This window comes from Ptychodera flava, chromosome 8 (genome assembly GCF_041260155.1).
Source record: "Ptychodera flava strain L36383 chromosome 8, AS_Pfla_20210202, whole genome shotgun sequence".
NCBI classification, from domain to species: Eukaryota; Metazoa; Hemichordata; class Enteropneusta; family Ptychoderidae; genus Ptychodera; species Ptychodera flava.
This window is the reverse complement of record NC_091935.1, coordinates 14,507,991-14,529,361: the sequence shown is the minus strand read 5'-3', so window position 1 is coordinate 14,529,361 and position 21,371 is coordinate 14,507,991. Positions and strand designations below refer to the sequence as shown.

General features: G+C 36.6%; 2 protein-coding genes across 2 annotated transcripts; one reads left to right on the top strand and one right to left on the bottom strand.

Annotated features, from left to right (window-relative positions):
• Positions 1–1,397: 1,397 nt before the first annotated feature.
• Positions 1,398–14,732, bottom strand: LOC139138592 (store-operated calcium entry-associated regulatory factor-like). The gene is made up of 10 exons (XM_070707028.1): positions 14,477–14,732; positions 13,284–13,381; positions 12,588–12,680; positions 11,825–11,935; positions 10,983–11,086; positions 5,974–6,074; positions 5,302–5,415; positions 4,414–4,537; positions 3,895–4,037; positions 1,398–3,678 (listed from the first exon to the last, which is right to left on the bottom strand). The coding sequence occupies exons 1-10, from the start codon at positions 14,553–14,555 to the stop codon at positions 3,653–3,655; spliced, it is 993 nt and encodes a 330-aa protein (XP_070563129.1). The 5' UTR covers positions 14,556–14,732; the 3' UTR covers positions 1,398–3,652.
• A 351-nt stretch (positions 14,733–15,083) lies between these two features.
• On the top strand, positions 15,084–20,236 carry LOC139138591 (NADH dehydrogenase [ubiquinone] 1 alpha subcomplex subunit 11-like). Its single transcript, XM_070707027.1, has 4 exons — positions 15,084–15,274; positions 17,765–17,860; positions 18,954–19,073; positions 19,406–20,236. Exons 1-4 carry the CDS (start codon positions 15,196–15,198, stop codon positions 19,519–19,521), a joined length of 411 nt encoding a protein of 136 aa, XP_070563128.1. The 5' UTR covers positions 15,084–15,195; the 3' UTR covers positions 19,522–20,236.
• The last annotated feature ends 1,135 nt before the right edge of the window (positions 20,237–21,371 follow it).

The following is a 21,371-nucleotide window of genomic DNA, read 5'->3' as shown; positions in this document are numbered from 1 at the left end:
GAAGGACTTGACCAAAGGCAATTACACTTGCTATATAAAGTGATAATATAATGACAACAGTAAAAAAAATTTAGTGTTTTCATTTCAGCTAATTCCACATCTGTATGCTTAATGATTTTTGGAATTAATCTATGGTGAATATTTTTCATGATGTTGATCATATCAATTTCAATGAAGTTCCAAACTTGTGGCAAAAGTTTTAATTTACAGATAAATGCAATATATACTGGAACACAGCAGCATTTTCAGGTCATATCTGGCTAAAGCTATGAATCACCAATTTGTTCAAGATAGTACTTCAATGTACATAGCAAGTTGTATCAGCTTTGATCGGATCTATTCAGATATATATCTCTAATATTAAAAGTTCATTAAATATGCAAATTAGCCATCAACTTTCATGTCACCTCTTTATATCTTTCACAGCTTATATCCTAGTGTGATAAACATTTGCAGCAAACCTTATCAATTCTGGGCAGCCGTTCTCCATGTATATGTATTTTCAGTGTATGTTTTTCTAAAATCATTATGCAAATAAGTATAAAATATGTGCAAGCCACAACCACAAATAACTAATTAGTTCTTGCCATTCTCAAACAGAACCTATTTACAAGAATCAATTCGGATCTGATGAGTCATTCTTGAGATATCGCACCGCAGACAAACAGACAGACACACACATTGGTGTGTGAACATGTGAGCTAAAAATGAGCTGAAGTATTTGATGTGCTCGGTCAAATTTAACATATTGAACTATTAGGCCAACTGTTCACAGATAAAAGCATTGCAGTTGATCACATATTTTGTTGTTATCATGCATTGAACTTAGTCTTTAGGAGATCAATATAACTTAATTTTTTTTATCGGTATATGTACCTTACTTAAATGGAACTTAAAATAATGGGACAAATTCGCATTTGCCACCATTAAGTACTATTGGTTCAAAGTAATGGCTTGTGTTGTGCAATACTAATGCAGAATAATCTGGCATCATTGTTGATGTATTTTTATTTCTTAAAAAAATCACAACGTTGGGAAAAGCTCAGAAACATTTCAGAAAATTTTCAACCTTGAAATATAGAAAATACTTCTATTTCTGGAATAAGAAATACTATGTAAAAGCACACTCATAATAATATTTTCAAGATGTAAACTAGTTATATATCTAAATATATTAAAACTTGTGATCACGTTGGTTGATATCCCTATTAGTTTTCACTGAAGGTTTCAAAGTATGAGAACTGCAAAATAAGATTCAACAGTGTATTTTTTGTATTTTTTTATTTGTATGTACATGAAAGATGCTGTTAAAGACATGATATAAGTATATAAAGCTTCACATAATTTGAACAGACTCTGATTAGGATCTTGTTTTGTTGTCATCATTTTAGACCAAAAAATGTACAGTAGTACACACTATACATTAAAAATATACAACTCTTGAAAGACAAAATTTTAAAGTATAATCATATGGAGTACAAGAAACTATGAAACTTTCTTTTTGCCATTATCTCCTACAGTGGTCAGTGATTTGCTTGTTCTATTTTCTGTAACAATATATTCACCATCTGATTTTTTTTCCCTAAGATATTAAAACCAAATTGTAAAATATTTTGCTTGAATCTTGAAATTATGACACGAAGGTGAAAGAGAATTATTCGCTAGAACTGTAATGTCAAAGGTAAAAGTCCACAGTGACCAATGGTCACCATGGCAACAAGTTCTGAGGACTAAAGTGCGTCTATAGCCACTATTTCACAGATTCAGCAATGTCATAACTGTAACATCACTGTACCAAAAAAATTTCACTAAGGTTTGTTTGATCTGAACATTGAATCACTAAAATGTCAAACGGAAATATTTAGCTCAAAACTTTTACTAAAAGTATCGGTAGTAAATGCATATGATTGTTATTGCAAGAGTTTTAAATGTTTTCAAACAACGTAATTATTGAGGAAACTACTATATGAACATTTAGAGCATGTTTGTTTACAAATTAAATATTTTGTGAGGCATTGCAGCAATAATGAAGGATTCAATATGTGCAGGGTCTAAAAGTTTAACAGTTTCCTAATTTTTTCTACTGATCATGCAACTTGTATTCTGTTTGAACAAATCAGGTAAAACTATTCACATGTACCACAAAACCCTCAGGTGTAACGGGTGAATGCAAAGTTGTTGACTTTGTTCAACTTTCCATACTTCTGTATATTTCTATGATGCCATGATTTTTGTGATGCCTCAGTGACTGGAAAAACCAAGCCTGTACACCTTACATTGCACTCCTTTATGGTTGCTTTTAACAAATACACATATTGCATATTTTTGTGTGTATCACAATTCCTTTAGTAATGGTTGCTACTCATTGCAACCGTTGCTTTGGCCATTTGATTACTTTGGTATTGCGTTGTACAACATCAATACTTCCACACCATATGCAAATATGCACACATATTATAGAGTCGCTAACTGTTGTCAAAGTATGGTTGTGCAAATAACTGAACAGAGGAATTCTATGTTCCTAAGATACAAATAAACACAGATTTTTAAGTGTTCATTTAATATTGCACTATATTTGTCATTAATTGAGTGTATCAATAATATGAAAGTGAAATTTCTAGCTCATGGATGTTTCTCCAAGGCTTATTTGTCCTCACGTTAGACTACATAGAGAAAAACATGGCAAAACTTCTCCAGCACAAAATAGGGTGATTATAATTTTCTCACATTCATGGTTGCTGGGAGTGCGGGATCGGCGGTATGGATAAAATCGATCCCCCACTCTCAGAAATTGTCCCACACTCGGTAGTAAATATTACACGAGCTCCGATTGGATAATAAACAGTATGTTTCATTCCACGCTCGAAATGTTATCCAATGGCACGACGAGTAACACACGGACCTAGACTACAAAGTAAGCAGGTCAGAGTACAGTGGCAGACGACAGAGTTGTCACGATTTTGGCTTATGTTGTACGTGTCTAATGTGAATTTAACGCATTTTGTGGTCATGTGAGAAATAGAATCTCACACACCAAGGACCTGGGATCAGATTTCTCATACTCGTGTGAGAAATCTGATCCCAGGTCCTTGGGGGTGTGAGATTCTATTAATCACCACCTGTTTTAAGGGAAAGATGTGAATGGCAAAGATATCACTTCATATAGCCATAGGAAAAATCAAAAATATGTGATCAGATATCAAAGACAAAACCGAACAATCCTGTAAAGCTAGATTCTATTTTTGCCATGCTTTTCCTTTTCCATTTCGTATTAACCAGTAATTTTATTGTATACTAAAACTCTGTCGCTCTTTGAGTTTCAGACAGGAAAATGTAAAATACAATATTTACAGTTTCCATTGCCACTTTTGCAGCTACCTCTTGGATTAGTTTAGTTGTACCATAAAATCATTATTTAATCAAGTGTTTATCAGAGAAATTAAAAGAACCGTCATAATTTTCCTTGATAAATGTCCTAATCTACTGAATATTTTCACACCGGGAATACAATGGAATTAAATCCCAATAAAACTTCATGCTTCACAGCATCTCTCTTAATTTTTTTGGATGGCACTTTAAAATAAAAGTATGGTGATGGCACTAGTTTCTTCATGATTTGGTGAACTGCCAGTTGACTGTACCAAATCTGCTACTATCGTCGACTTGTTCCTCCAAACCCTGCAAGAGCAAAGAATGAATTAATTTCAAATATATGCTTGGAATGAATTAATTTAAAATATATGCTTGGAAAGACTGTAGATGACACAATTGACGGGATTGCCGGATTGCAGTAATATACGAGTTAAGGATACAATCTTGTGATTGTACTTCTCATAAACATTCCATAATTTACGAAACTATGGTAATGGAAGAGCGGAAATTGATAAAACATACCAGATGCCGTCCTTGTTCCTGTACTGGACGATGATGACCTATGACCTCCACCCCCTGTAAATGTCCCAAAACTATCATATGCTCTTGGGTAGCCACTTCTGTATCCTCCACCATACCCATACCCTGTGCCATAACCTCGGTTGCTACAAATCAAAATAAAGACAATCAGAAAATCTAAGTTTCAATTAAAAAATTTTGTATTCCTAGAAAATCATATTTTGAGTTGAATGAGAAAGATCAATTTTGACAGCTTTTGCTCATGTAGCTTTAGGGTATGTACATGTATCATACACAAAATATACTTCAGTTAGCATTTTTTGAAGATGTGACTTCATGTATAACATTGTAAAAATGATACATATTTAAATGCAAGGTTACTCTAATAAATAGTCAGTTTTCAAATCATGCAATTTGAGCAATCCTCTAGATAAACAATTTCATAAAAATGATGATGTAAATACTCTTTCCATGGAATATTCTTGATGCATGATTTACAGGATAAAAAAATGTAAATCTTACTTTCTGTTTCCAAACATGTAACCTAGAAGTCCTCCTGTAGCAGCACCAGTCCAGAAACCACCACCTCCAGCATTGCCAGCTGCAGGCCCTGTACCTGTGTAGCCAGCATTTGATGAACAGCTACCTGCATACACAAACATCACAGATACATCTTAATGATAACTGTGTCTCCGACATTTGATTGAACATCAAAGTGCATAAGAGAATCTGTGATTTTCTGGAATTGTGTGTTATATCAGATGTCACACTTCCATGGTAAAGAAAATAGCTACGCCATCTTGGGGAACCGTAAGCAATGTTTTGCAGCTCATGGAAATTCCGTAACTTTCTGCTATGTGAATGCAGTATCATTTCCTGCCATGGGAAGTGTCTAATGTGTGTGTATCATACAATTTTAAAGTTTTGCAAGTCCTTGATTAGCATGTGACCGTTATAACATGCCACACATCTATGAGTGAAACATGCAATGTATGACTGACATGATGACCCATCATATTTGGATATTAGTGCAAGATGCGAGGTATAATGATATTCAAATATGCAGATTACATTAATGAGCATTGTTTCGGTAGTAAAATTCCATGCTAATGACCCTTAATCAATGTGGAATATTCATGTACCTCGGATCTTGCATTGTATAATATTTGGATGTGGAAGGTTAACATGATCACTGCTATCTTTCCACCATTTTTTCACATGAAACACACTATGTTGTAGCATTGATAATGGATATGAGTGAATTATTATCCTGGACACTCCGTTTTTCAGTCTCATCAAGCATGTTTTAGTGGGACCTCTTATTGGAAGAGTTGTCTGTAGTTGGAACACTGGAATGTAATGAAGTTGCTGTTTGGTTTTTAAGACCCTGCAATGACACGTGACACTTACCATCTGGCATGTAGTCTGATCGAAAACCTGGGGGTGGGGGATTACCACCACCTCCTCCCCCACCTCCCCATCTAGATCCAGAACCTGGAGGATAGCCATCACCTGGATACCGATCTGTGAGTATGGAATTAAGGAGGGAATATCACAAGGACAAGGGAATGATCTAACTCTACTAAGAAAGTACTCACTGAATACCTGTCATCAATCATAATCAAATTGAGAATCTTGAACAGTTCTGCACAAGTCCTGAGAAAGTTGTGAAATGTTGACATTGTTCACAATTATGCCCATATTATAGTATATTTCAACAAAATTTACAATGGAGTGTCTGCCTCATTAAAGGCATACCTTCTAAAAATATTTCCAATGTACATGGTCTCATGGTGATCAATCTTGGGCAAGACTGAAGAGGGTGGGTCCGTTATGAACAATGTTTCAAATTAACATAATCCTAAGGGGTCCAGTTGCTTCACAAAGCTATGAAAGGGCCCCCTAAGAAAACAGTTTTTTCACAATAAACTCCTGGTTCAATTATCTTTAGGGATGCTAAAATCTGGTGGTCAGTTGCTGTTTTGATCGGCCTCAGTTCAGCAGGAATACCTGTAGATCATTACATTCACAAATCTATTTGTTATCCAGTTATTTGTTTACAAAAGGATACCATTGCCTTGCTTGTGTTGGTGCAGCTCTTGTATATTGCATAGAATATGACACCAATGACAACCCACATGATGAGATCACCAAACCATGATGACTTCTTGGTATAGTGTTTCCTGATTGGCAGGATAACAAGAAGAAAGAAAATTATGATGAAATTCTATCTCCTAGACAGCCATACACCTAGATAGTAAAGCATATAAGGTAAAGAATAAAATCTATCACACCATAAATTACATATTTTTCAACTTTAAATTATGCCGTTAACAACATGATTATTATCTCCACTTATGTGCATTTTACAGTACCAGCATCATATAACTTAAAACCGCATTTTACGGCATACAGCAAACCTTGCTGTAACTGTGCTGCAGCATTGTTCTTTGCCGCAAAGTCTGCGATTTCTGTTGTTTTGTGCCTACGACCCATTGTTTTTATTGCCACAAACACCGCGGCAACACGTTTGCGGAAACTCATTAACGTCTCAAAACACACGGCAACAGCAGTGCGGCAACACACTGACAACTCAAATGGTGCGGTAACACCTTGCTGTGATCACATTCTGTTTATCTAAATGTTGAAACTTGTGCGGCAACTGAATGATCAAAACCACAGCTGAAGGAATTGCGACTCTGTACTACGAACCAAACATGAATGCTAATTTGAACTTCATATTCTATGTTGTAAAAACAACTGGTCATCAGTGTAGTGCACACCTCATCAACATGACTTTCCTATTTTTCATCCTTTGTACTAATTTTTGTCACCGTCATTCAACAAACTGTGGAGAGATGGTGCTCTAATAACATAGAAATATACTGCCAGGGTAATATTTACAACTGTCGTATCTCGTCATGTTTTCCGGTCGGACAAAGCCGCCTCTCTATAGTACGGTCTATAGTAGTACGGTCATATAAGTCCCCATAACCTAGAAAGAATCGTAGTCTACAGCTTGAAGACGTGCGCTGTGGCATAGGCAGTAACTCATGTTTGCGCTTGGAAATGCCCGATCGGACAGGTTGCGCAGTTTATACGGTATCGATACCATCGCGACTTATTGGTCACTATTGGAACTAGATATTTTGGCAATTTCACTCTAGAAATTTAAAGTGAATAAATGGCGACTTTTACCTTTGTGCAATAAACCTTGGTGATCCGTTAACGGCAACCGAGAGCTGGGTATACTGAGCCAAAAAAAGTCTTGGATTTTAAAATTCGCTTTTGTTTTCGCACAGTGAGCTTCAAAGTGTCAACTTGAGTTTTGCATAAATTATCAGCCCTTGTTCACGCTTGTCAAGCTACGAGCTGTATCTTCACTTCCAGGCTTTTCACCGGAAGTTAGACTGGGTCCCAGTCACCTGGCTTTTCTCGGCAGCTAAGTTACTGCATAGCTGCATGGCCAAGCCTGGCGATCACCCCACGATCTATCCAACAGACGGACGGATGGATGGACAGACAGGACCCAATCTATAAGTCCCCGCCGGACTGCATCCGCAGGGACTAAAAAGCACAGCCCATTCTGAACTGTCTTCCAACGTCGTTATAGATTATGTCTCAGCATCATGGCCACAGGTTCTCAGTGTTGTTTTAATGTTGAAAATGGTTGCAATGTCTCACAATGTTGACTACGATCGGGCGATATTCCTCCACATAAAAATTTAGCATAGCCTTGAATGGTACATGTACAAACGTTTATTCCCTTGAAATCGTGTGCGAAAGTGCACAGACTTCCCTTGGCCCGGAAGGTTAATTTATTTAACAAATCAAAAAATCAAAACAAAACTACGCAAACTACGACAAATTGGCTACCAAATTTGAAGAAAGAATTACGAGTAACATTTTTGAATGAATGAGACTCAAACAATGATTTTGAAGATTATTCTATTACCCTATCCCTTTGAAAAGGAAAAAAAAATGAACCGGCGATTGTCAGAATATTACACCGATTTGAAGCTAAAAAGTTTTGGATGGACACTATAAACACGGAGACATATGACACCAATTTTTATCATTAGGAAACTTCTAGAAATGTACCTTTCGACATCATTATTGAAGTTCCGCTGTGTATTAATACAAGATCAGTTCTAGTATTTTCTGAGTATATGTTGGCCTTGCATGAAGTCAACCTCATATTGCGAAGAATTGCTATAGCTACAGTTTCGGCACTTCTTCAAGTTCTAGTAGTTTGTTTCTGCAAAACGTGCGGTTATTGACAGATAACTTTCCACAGTAACCGTTTCTGAACTCTTGTAATCCGATATCCCAGTGTGCTTTGACATAATGGAGTATATTTTAAAGAGAGAAGAAAAGGCAAGCCATGAACAACATTTATTTCCACTGGTTTTCGAAATTACATGTAACAGATTCGCAAACTTGCTCTTTTGAATCTGCATTCTAGATAAGTGTGTGAATGAACTTGAAAAACTCACTGATAATATAAAAGTCGCGCGTTCCGTTGCAGTGTACCATGAAGCTAGATGTTTGTGTAGTTGTGTAAGCAGACACATGCACGTTTCCATCTTTTTAGCCTGCATTACTCTAATAATTCAAGTTTCTGCCATGCCCTGAAAACGATGTTTCAGTTGTAAACCCGAGTACTCACAGCACGATGCGAGGTAATCGACTGGGGTGTCCTGTCGGGACGAGCTGGCCGATAATAAGATAACTCTTACACTACGGAAGGACAACCCCATCGGTTGCAGACTTTCGTTTTGATGGAACAAGGGAGATATGTACTGACAGTACCTGTAAGCCTGCTGACAGTGTATGTGTGATTGTAATTAGTTTCGATTTTTTTCAATCAAATTGATTCTCAGTATGAATATGAATATGCCAAAAATGTCCCTGTTATCTTGAACATTCTTTGGGATATCAACAACATTAATTTGCGACATTTTGGATATTGGTTTTATCATTTTCATGGGGAAGTGGCCATTACGCATTCAGATGACGATGATAGATACACCCAGCTTTTGCGCATGTGAAATGTTTTCACATACTTGTAGTGAACAAATTGACTGCAAACACTGCTAACGTGAGCCGAGTATCACTATTTACCGATGCAGTGCTGCTGCTGATAATGCAGCAATAAACATGTAGTTTGATTGCCCAGTACTGAAGTTTTTGGTCAAGTACACTGTTAAGACAATAATCATCGATTTTAACACCAACTTAGTGTCTATGCTTAAATCAGTATATCAAAGTTTGATCAGAGAATTGGATGTCCAAAATCTGTTTACACAAATATTAAAACGCCAACAATTTAGCTGCCATTTTAAACAAAATATTACGCTCAACGAAGTTTCTTACGTGCATAAAATGCCAAGTGAGGATGACTTTTCATGACACTTTTACCAGAATACATCTTCCAAAAAAAAGTTGAGCAGTAACTAGCAGCTTAACTTTGGTAAACATTTTATACTCTAGTACAACAATCGAACACTGATTTTGATCACACTGTAGGATGTTCGATTACAATACATTTTATACGGAAGACATAACAATAAAAAAATACCACAATTATTCGGTGTCGCTCAAAGATCAGAATTGGTATATACCAGTATGGGTACCAAAGATCAACAATACATATTGTTTCTATCTGTTCAGTGCAGGAAAATTCTACGCTGATGTTATGACAATGATTTCTGCACAGTACAACCAGAAAAACAACAAGAAATATTTAAACCAGCAAAAAAAGAATGACAAAAGTAAATAAGGTCTGAAACTTTAGGTACTGGAGATCAACTTTAGCAACATGTATAGCAGAAACAGTTAGTCCCTCTCAGTTGGACCATAGACAGTCTTCCCCCCTCTACTGTCTATGGTTTGATCTGGTCTGTTAATATGTAACAGTTCATAAACAATGACAGGAAATGACTCAAGCCTGTTTCAGACACTGGCCATGGCACTCCTGCACATTTGCAGGATTTCGCTTTTTCTTACCTCATATGCACATTTTGACACTGACAAGTTCATTTGAACAAATCACATCTCAACCCCTGCATCTACCTGTACACCAAATACTGAGATGGTAGCTTTGGCGGTATGGGAGCCTTTGTGTGTGACGGACATACATCCGCACATACCCACAAATATACAGACATACAGACGCCACTCAGACTCATCATATGAGCTCTTTTTGGTATTTATATATAAAACCAAATATGAGCTAAAATCACACATGATAAACAGCTCTCATCCATATTTACTGATACACCAGGCCTTTATTTGCAATAAAATGGCTCTTCATAATAAAAAAAGAAGACATTTAAAGAGACTTTGTCCCTCGTACCACTGCACTGGACTCTTCGAGAGTTAAAATCCAAGATGACGGATGACGCTGAACCTAGCAGGTACACTGTCACCGATAGTGACTGCGGTCAACCACAAGGTTTATGTTTTCCTTCAAACTGGCCAACGTGTATGCCTTCCCACTCTACTGTCTATGATTGAAACAGAATTTGATTATAATCAGAGACAGAGAACAACTTTTACTCAGAAAACAGATTTGGTAGCCCCATAGTTATATACATTTCCGTACAATTAAAAACAGCGCAAAGAAAAAATGCAAGAAATGCTTCCAGGTACCCGCCTTTGCCTAGATTGCTATGGTGTAAACCTGTGACCGTGATTGTACACTCAAAGGGCGGGGCAAAAGTAAGCCTTGACAAAAGGTCTGTGCTGCAACCATCTTGGGGTCATTAACACCTCTTCTCTTGCCGCAATACCGCACGTTCTTTTGTTGTACTTGACGCAACTACTGTGGTAATCATTGTTCACTTGCCACAGTTGCCACAAACAAGGATAAAGAAAATCAACAGCTAACAAAAGGAGTGTTACCAAAAGTTGCTGCACCAGCAGTTACCGCAACTGTGCAGTAAAAGCTACAAGTTATTTGATGCTGGTACTGTATGTTCTTGGTTCATACCCCAAACATAGTTTGAAAATTAATGAGTGTTTTTTTATTTCAAAATCATATAACTTGAATTTTTGACACGTTGTGAAGATAAACATTGAATACGTACCCATGGGAATATGAATGTCCACCCTGATTACCACTATTACCATAGTAATTATGTTGGTTCTGCTGTCCATGTCCCTCTTTGGTCAGATCCAGCGTATACTCCAACTATTTTATTAAAAAATTAAAATAATTGCTATATAAAACAAGTTATTCAAATGGAAACTTCATTTGATTACGAGGAGGGATGTATCTCTTGATGCAATATCAATGGTTAACATGAAACAGGCATGTGCATTAGGTATAATAGTGTTTGTGTGCATGTCTACAAGGAACAGCAATAACATTGAATAATTTAGTAATACTGTTCTGAGGGTTTTTTGCCGCCTTGTTTCAAGTTCACATCAATTACTGGTCATTTTTATGTTATGCTCAATTCATTAAAGTATCTTTGCAGTGCAAAGTTAGTGTGACAGAGTTAAAGGGAAGCAAGCAAATTAAATAAAATTCAAACCAATTTAGCATCGCCTCCTTGCTAGAGAATATGTCATTTGTATGTTCATTCTGTTATGGTGGCAGAAAACCACTGAGTAGATTTGCATGTTGGAGACCAGGTGAAATTTCAGTGATTCTTTGAGGCACACGTTACTGCCAGTAGAATTTAGAACAGTAAGTCCATGCTGAATCTAGGGGTTGATACACACACATCTGTATATAACACTACTTTGGAAACCTAGTATTATTTCTCTTAAGTATGTAAACCAACAATTCATTGACAAATGAATGTGGAAAATGAGAATTTCCTGATTGACAAAATCAGACAGGAATACAACTGGACTAATATAGGAATACTGGAGTGATATATTTAACTTGATGATATTTGTGTCGAGTTGGTTTGACACTTACTCCACAAGAACCCTTCAGTATGTACGGATCATCCGGGTAATCATATCCCTCACAGCTGACTTCTATTCTACCAAATCTGTAGGCATTGTCCATGTCTGTTTTACATTCCCACTGATGGAAAGAACGACAGAAATTAATGGATTATTTTTTGTTTTCAAAGTACTCTTCCTTCTATTTGTTTATGTACACAGTCTGTTAAACTGAAACCATTAAAATCCTGCAGGCTGTAACACCAACGCAGCAAACCACTAAGAAATTTTCAAAAATTTGTTAATAATATAACATATATGTTGTATAATATCACTCTGAGATATGTAATTGAACATTGGACTTTCTGATAAATGTAACTACCAGGTAATTTTACACTTGCTATGAATGAAAACCTTTTATGTAAATGTAAAAAAATACAAGAAGGCAAGTTTTTTGATTCAGGAAACATTACCATATGGCATGTGGTAAATTAAATTCTGGATAAAGTTGGGTATGTTTTCTCAGAGATAATTATATAAGAGCAAAATAAATTACAACATATGTTACATGTAATTATTTTTTCATCTATTTAATAGAATTAATCTGGTCTGCCATGATTTTGAGTCATCCTAAAACATACGACCAATGGTATTTGAACAAAAATGATCAAAGTCATATGATTTTTTTAAAATTAAATATGAAAAGAGAATGGTAAAGATTCTAATATTTGTAAAGGAACAGATGTATATTGGAAAAAATAAAAGAACTGCATGGCAATATTTGGCTGTTTTACCTGAACATCAACTCCATCAGAGCCTCTGTTATAACACTGCACAACTTGTGGAGCAAAACTGTGACAGCCAGCATTACCACCAATACACTTCAACTGCCAAGAAAATCAAATCAGTGTTACTTTATTTTATTAATATTCATTCAGTACTATCCATTTATTGTCTAATTTCATTTATCTAGTTTCAGCAAGAGGTCAATTATTTACTACAATGAAATGGAAATATGTCTATATGAAACAAATCACATGCGTAAAGAATAAAGGTAAAGTTATTTGCGACTCAGTATTAACACAGAAAGTATAGTCAGTTTCTGAGATCATTTCCAGCAGTTGCTCACTACTGGTATTCTTAAACATTATAATACAATCAGTGATTTCATCTTTAATATTGATAATGAACTTTTGCAATGAGAAAAATATATACTTTATTGGTTTTCATATGAAGATAACATTAATCACAGTCACTACCAACCATTTTTCTCACAAACAATAAATTACAATATTAGCATTTTAGTAAAGAAGTTGGAGAATGTGGTCAGAAGTTACAGAGTGGACTCGACACAACAGACACACCTGTTGTCAAGTCAAGAAGTGGTCATGGCACTAGCCAATTAGCCAGTTCATTCATTAAATAGAAAGAGACTTGTGTAAAAGAAAGCAAAATCACTTTACATTAGTGTGTTGAGCTGTAATATTTACCTGTGGTATTGGACTTGACCTCCTGGCACTTGTCATTCTACCACTGTATAAAGTCAAAACTTGTACATCTTCCAAACGTACTTGGTCACTTGAACCCCCTAAAATGAAAAGAAATTATAAATACAGTTAATAAACCTTGAACTAAAGTACTATCAATATATACAACTATCAGTAAAGATTAAAAATTCTGCTCAAAACTTTACAACTTTACAAATTTCAGAGAACTGTAGCAATGGTTCAGTTACTTCTAGATGCAAATAGTTTACATTCAATTGTTATTTTATGAACAGTGTTTTTGTTAAGGCCGGTACCCAGGTAAATGTTACCGGGGTTCCCCAGTCATTTTACCGGGGTTCCCCTCGGTATATCAATGCAATCAGATTAGGAGACAGCAGCAATGTTACCGGGGTTCCCAAATCATTTACCTATATTCCCCAACCTTAGCAAAAACACTGTATGATCATGCAACTGTGTAATTTGTATGTATTTAAGTCAGAAGATTTTTGTGAAGAGGAAACCATAAACTGTGGAAGAAATAAAGATGTACAAATGGGATTTGCACAGTTTTACAGATATCTGGGGAATATTTGTTGGGCATAGCTGTTTTCATACGGTCTTTACAGAAACAGCACAGAACATCTCCCTCCATCTCCATCCATATATATATATATATATATATATATATATATATATATATATATATATATATATATATATATATATATATATATATATATATATATATTGCATGATTAAACCTGACAAGATGATTTCATCATATCAGGTGTTTCACCCTATTGGTATTTCGAGGCTATCACATTTGCATGTAACCGACTCATCTTCAATGTAAACAATACATGATACTTGTCTTTTATTCACTACTAAGGTACACGTCATTTTCCGAAGTGCAAGGACCGTAGTGTAAAGTAGTTAACTACTGAAATGACCGATAGTAATTAACTAAGCATAACTCTAACCAAAGACATACGTCCATGCTCAAATAAACCCCCTTTTCCCATATCGCCATGCATAAACCATGGTTCACGGCTATTGCCTCTGCATGCAGTACTGTATGGTCGTACGTACAGTGCACCTGTACTGTGAAACCATCCGTTTCTAGCTCCATGGTGAAACTAACTTGTCATGTTTTTCGTCTTCTTTGTTCATGAAAATTTTTACAATAGTATACTTACATGAGTTAACAAGCTGTGCACCGATAGTAAGAAGCACCATGCAGCACGTAAGAGTCGCTGCCCCCTTTCTCCAGTCCATGATGATTGTTGAAAGTGACGTACTTGCAAGGCAATTTCTCCCAGTTTTCTTTCAGTTTCGGTTCAGCTTTGTATTGTGGTATCGCCTTGGTAATGACTTGATGTCGTTGCTATGAAAATATTGTTTTCTTGTGCAGATAATTGCTAATCTTGCACCTTTTAAATAGAAACACTGTAGAATGACTTCAACGAGGAACCCTTCCTGTGTATGCTACCTACTACGAACTTGCCCTTAAAATGGTACCAGAACTTTCAGGAAGTACACAAAACCTAAACAAGGTGTCGTGCAACAGCCATGAATCATATGTATCCTAAATGTGATGCGGTTAAAATAGTGCTGATGTTCTAACATATTTTTCGCAAGAAGGACCGAGTTAACTTTTTAGATATATTTATGAGCAAGTATCGTATCTCTTGGAACAATTTTGTGCGTAGCTTTTTTCCTTAAGCGAGAAATGTTGGAATATATAAATGTAAATTAGTAAGTGTATTGATACAAAGCTGATTCAGCTTAAAGTGCACCCTGGGATCTGTCTGTGCGTCTGTTTACCTTTGACCTTTGTTACCAGAAGTGACCTTTCGTGCAACGAGAGGTGCAGGGCTTCTACTGAAGAAAACTGAAAACAAAAAATTTTGCCATCATGGGATACTTTGACGAACCAGATGGCAAAGATTGCCTTGGGAAAACTACCCTCACAACACAGGTTGGAACAGTAATAGGTACGAAAGGATTGTTCATTCTCCCTATCCAATACACCATACGCATTCGCTGAGGCCGGGTGAAACTAAAATACTGATACTTTGATGCAGTTCCGTAGCTCACAACTTTCCCCTGTGATATTGGGTGGTGGGCAAAGGTAAATCGCCGGGAAAAGCGGTTGGCTACAGAACTGCAGCAAACAGATTCAGCGCTCTGCAGATTGTAATTTGTAGAAATGTACAGTGAATTTGTAATTTGCTTGTGTGTGTCAGTATCTTCAGACAACACATTATTTGTCTACTAAAATGTGTTTGTATGAATGTGTGCTCTGTCCGACAGGCGTAAAAAATATTGTTTATGATAATTCCACACGGGTACACGATGAATAAAATCCTTCCAAAAGTACCAATCATGCCAATGTCGAGTGCCACCCCTAAGGAATTGAATGTGCTGGCTGTGGCAAATATCAAACATGATGTTCTGCAATATTGCCACTTTTGATAGGGACCATTGATTGCATATACTACGCCTGATCCCAACTATTTAGGAGCACACATACATACCTGTCATGGGCTGATGCTAATCATAGAAACGTGTGGCTCACAGGATTTACCTGAGGCCAAAAGTCTGCGGCGGAAAGACTCCCAAATTACTAGCTGCAAAATTGTAGCTCTACAATCGTGTTCCGAAAACATTTCTGGGAGCCGCCATTACCAACTTCTGGTAATGGCCGCTCCCAGAAACATGGATACCCCATGTTCAATGTTTCTTGAATGCGATCGACGTGTTTGAACAAATTTCAAACCTCATAAACGACAAGGTTAGTGTAGTATAGTGTTTAGTCTTCAGTAGTGATAAATCGGTACAACCAAATGCAGTAAATATGTAGCATTTCACATCAACACACCTCATCCAGTGGGATGTGCTTATTTTGACCTCTACAGGGCCATCAGCATTGTAGCGCTACTGCCACTGGTGAGCGAAGTCGCAAAAACCAAAAATCACCGACCGCGTCACCGTAGCGCTACAATTTTGCAGCTACCAAGTTACATATGTCAGCATCATCAACCACATAAGATATTGGTCAGGGTGTTGATTGAGCAAGTCAGCACAAAAGCGTTGATCGCAATTTCAGGTTTGTCACTAAATATAGCTGCACATGGGTGAGATTGGACAACGCTGCCTAAAATTTGGACAAATTTCGTTGTTGTATGTGCAGCAGTTGTTGGAGCTTGTTGTCTGAGCCGTAAATTCATACAAATTAGTGTGAGTTTAAGTAGCCATTGTAACACTAGGAGGTTTTATTTTTGTTATGTATGTGGACAATGCAAACAAATATTTATTTTTGCATAATAACGAGAGAGAAAATGATGTCACTTGCAATCAGCGAATTTGCTACCATTTATATTGTGACAGTATTTCACACTAACCTTGATTTTAGTGTGAAGTTAATGGATAGAGGGATATAACGTATTGACAGACTCATAATGTGTATTGTTTAACAGTTACAGATGGACCGTTTCAAGCACTGTTATCTAGTTTGTAGGTCGTGAGCACATAGATACAATGTTTATGCATCTTGTTTCAGATAAATCTTAAGTCCACTCTTAATTTACATTAGAGATAAACTTGGATCTACGGAGGAACAGGGCAGGTAGCCCCAATTTGTTAGTGTCCACGGACACACTCCGGGGGGACTTATAGGTTTGGTCATGTCCGTGCGTCCGTGCCTGCATCCGTGTGTGCGTCCATCCGTCCGTTCGTTCACGCAGATATCTCAGAGATGCATGGAGCGATTTCATTCAAACTTGGTACAAGAATTACTTCTTATGTCATACAGATGCACGTTGATTTGTTTTGTGATACGATCCAATATGGCTGCCAGGCAGCCATTTTATTATGATTTTTTCATGTATAGAGCCATTACTCAGGCATGTTTCAACCGATTTTATTCAAAGTTGGTACAAGGACATTGATGTATGTCATAGCTATGCACATCAATTTGTTTTGTGATACGGTCCAATATGGCCGCCGTGCGGCCATTTTGTTACTATTTTTTCATGTACAGAGCCATAACTCAGGCATATCTCAACCGATTTTATTCAAAGTTGGTACAAGGACATTGACCTATGTCATACACATGCACATTGATTTGTTTTGTGATACGGTCCAATATGGCCGCCATGTGGCCATTTTGTTACGTTTTTTTCATGTCCGGAACCATAACTCAGACATGTATCAAGTGAATTTATTCAAAAGTATTTTTATCACAGACCTAATGAAGAGGACTCTATTCTCTCTGAGGACCTGTTATCAAAGTACCCATTAACAAGTGGGGACTGTGTCATCAACGATGACTTGTTTGTCCGATAGCTGTACTCGTAAACTTTGAGAAAAGTGGATGAGGAAGTTTGTCATAAACTTCCCGCAATCAACACGGTTTAAATTGACTGTTTTGACAATGTCATGTGAGATCTAATATACCATGTGTTTGCTTTGTTACATTGCAGGCCTCACATCCAGTATGTATGCATTTTTATTTAAATACGGAAGAATGACGGCAGTCCAAGGACTTGTGCAAGGAACCAACATAACACTAACAATGGGTGAGTAATCCAGAGTTTTCAGCTAATATATCCATATGTGGGATCCACATATCTGAAGACCTCTGAACCCATCTACTATATGATAATATTATATGTTATAGCCACACTGTGAACTATATACTGTATGTATGACTACTGGTGTGTACTGTATACATTGAGACAGGAGACCATTTGCCGAAAGTCTGGAGGGAAATGGTCTCCTTCCTCGATGGTACATAGTCCCTTGTTTGGGCAATAATTTTGTATTATATGCCTCTTACATAAGTTATATTTCCATGACTGATGAAAATCCATTAAGAAATAGATACTTTTATCACTGTTATACGGTGTAACACATTTTTTTTGTGTAATTTTCAAATACCATATTTACTTTGTAAAATATGTAATTTGATCATTGTTAAAAGCGGAAGATGTCAAGTTTAAAATGGTTTCAGGTCACTTTCAGTCAAATGATGACTATGGGGCCACTACATCATCAACAAGTAACCATTGCATCGTGTGGAGCATGGGAAGTGTAACATATGAGACATGTAATAATTTGTATTTTTAGGGGGTCATGACTCATTAACCTTAAGAATGTCTGTAGAAGTCCAACTTTGTCTCAGGAAACGATGAGTACCGTAGTACCATATTATGATGGGAAAAGGGTTTACAAACATTTTGGGAATGTGCAGGCAGACGAAGTCTCGAAAATACAATTTATGTGTTCAAGAAATATAGAAAATCTAGGAAAATCTCTCAGTATATTATCAGAATGCCTTTCAATAATGGTATAGCATTAAGTATTGTCAGTCGTCTTGGTCAGTTTACATGAATTCACCTCAGTACACAGAACCTCATGTAGGACAGGATATTAGCAGAAATGTTACTGAAGTCAATAATGCATCAATCATAGAGGTATGTGCATGTTTCTCAAAACGCACACTCTGAATTTGAATCGTAGCCGGACTTTAAATGTGAGAGTACTCAGACCTGTTCACCCTTAGGTTTCTCACCCCAGTGTAAACACTTCAAGACAGACAAGACAAATGATTATGATCATACCTGTATGATTTCCAAAATTTATAAATATTTCATACATGTTTTTATCCAGCGGCACTTGGCGCTGTGTTTGGAGCCACTACCTGTGCAGTGTCAGCAGCAAGGGGTAAAGACAGCAGACTAAACTACTTCATTGGTGGTTGCACCACTGGAGCTCTTCTAGGTGTTAAAAGTAAGTTTTATCGGCATACAAAAATATAAATAGGTTGTTTATCTGAGTGGTCAGCAATATTCTATTCATTGATGTGGGTTATGCAAAGTAATTGGAGGCCGGGTTTGGTGATCGACCTTGCAAACACGTTGTTCAAGAAAGTGAAATTTATAGATTCAATATCTGAATTGAATCAACAAAGATTTACAATTTGAAGACAGTCAAATTCCTTGATTCTAGACTTATAGTAGTTATTGTTTATGGCTGAGACTTGTCTTGTGCATTTTATCCAGAGAATAAAGAAACAAAGAAATGCTTGAAACAACTTTGAAAACACTATTATTGTTTGACAGCTCACAGCTATGCCATGGGATTTGGTATGTGTGCTGGACTTGGATCTCTGGCTGCCATCTACAAACATGGAGTTCTGGAAGATTGGCCAAACATGTTTGAAGAACCAAAATATTAAAAGTGTGTGTACTGTCTTGGCAAATCTGAAATATGTTGTCACCCTTTTCGTAAAATATTCTGTGTTTTTTGCTAGAGTGGATAATGGTTATGTACAAGTCATAGTTGAGCTATGGAAAAAATGGAAGATCTACCCCAAAGGACAACATCTTTCACAAAAGTTTATGTATAGATTTATTTTAAGTTGTAAATGACAAACTTCTATCCAGTGCTTTTTCTTTTGAGAGACCTTGGAGTACTTGATAATGTAAAGAAGTTTTGGGTTTTTTTTCTTCTGCCAGTTGGTAAATTTAGCAAAATATCATAATCAATGCCAATTAATGTGAGGGGGCAGTTCAGCAGGCTGTTAATTCAACACATACTCAAAAGCTCAACAATACCCATAGTTCATGTAGTGTGTGTTTGGAATGTGTGCCATTGATATGGAAGTTTATAAAAGATACATCGCAGATGTATTGTCACATAAATATGTTGGCAATGTGTTTGTGTTGCCGCCATGGAGATAAATTCAATTGCAAATCTGGCTCATTTTGAGTTTATTTGGCAAGGCGAAACAAATAGTGGGTAAAATTTTCTTAAAAGTCAACTTTGCCCTTTGTAAACACATTGAATGACTTCTTGACATGCATGTCACATAAATCCATTGTCCTAGCAAAAGGTGCTTTCTGCATTGTAATTGCGCATCTTTTAATAAATAAAAGTGTTTACAAATTATAGTATAGATACACAGTAATTTTTTTTCTCAATGACAAACTGTTGCCACTGTACATCCACATATCATTCAATCTCTTTGAGTTGCAGGAAAAAAGCTTGCATTTTTCACTTGGCCTCAATACTATACACTGTACGGTCAGCTAAGTAGATATTTTGCATTCAAGTTTGCTTTATTTAAAAAAAACAAACAAACATCAATACACCACCAGTACATTGTTTCAGCATGTCAAAATATTCTTCTCTGTACATTCTAACTCTATTTGGGACCCTGAATATGATGTTGGTACACACAAATAGAAGGATCACTCTCAGTAGCCCTTTACACCATAGGTTCATTTCCATGGTCATTTATTATGAGAGTTTGGTGGATGATAGACAAATAAATCTCAAATTGGCACTTCTTCGAAGTTTGACGGCAGGGTTCTCAAAAACTTTGAAGTAGGCGGAAATTCAGAAAAGTAGGCGGTTAGCTTCTGTGTGCAACCAGGTTCCCTGGGCGGGCGGGGGGGGGGGGGGGGGGGGGGAGACAGTTCTGAGCGATTTCATGCATTCTTATACAGTGTATAAAAGGCTATTCCAACATACACACAGGAGGGAGGGTTTCAGGGAGGGGGTCCCCTCCCTGTGTGCAAGAAATTTTTAAAATTTGAAGACATTTTGGAGTAATTTCATGCATTATTGATTGTATGAAAGACCATTTCAGCATGAGAGTGTTAAGGATTATATTTAAATTTGAAGACATTTCTGAGCAATTTCATGCATTCTTATACAGTGTATAAAAGGTTATTTCAACACACACAAAGGGGGAGGGTTTCAGGGACGGGGTGGGCAAGAACTTTTTAAATTTTGAAGACATTTTGGAGTAATTTTATGCATTCTTGTACAGTATTAAAGACCATTTCAGTATACAGAATAATCATTATCATTGCCAATTACAACATGTTTTCAAGGGATAAAGTTTAAAAGAAAAGTCAGAAAAATTAATTTGATATCACTCAGGCCTGTCAACTGCATTCAGTTGACAAGGATAACAGCAAAATTTCACCAGACTGTTGTGTAGAATTATGTTTAGCTCATGACTTGAACAAACATTTTGAAATACATCATAGAACGTGGGGCCTAGGGTTTTCACAATCC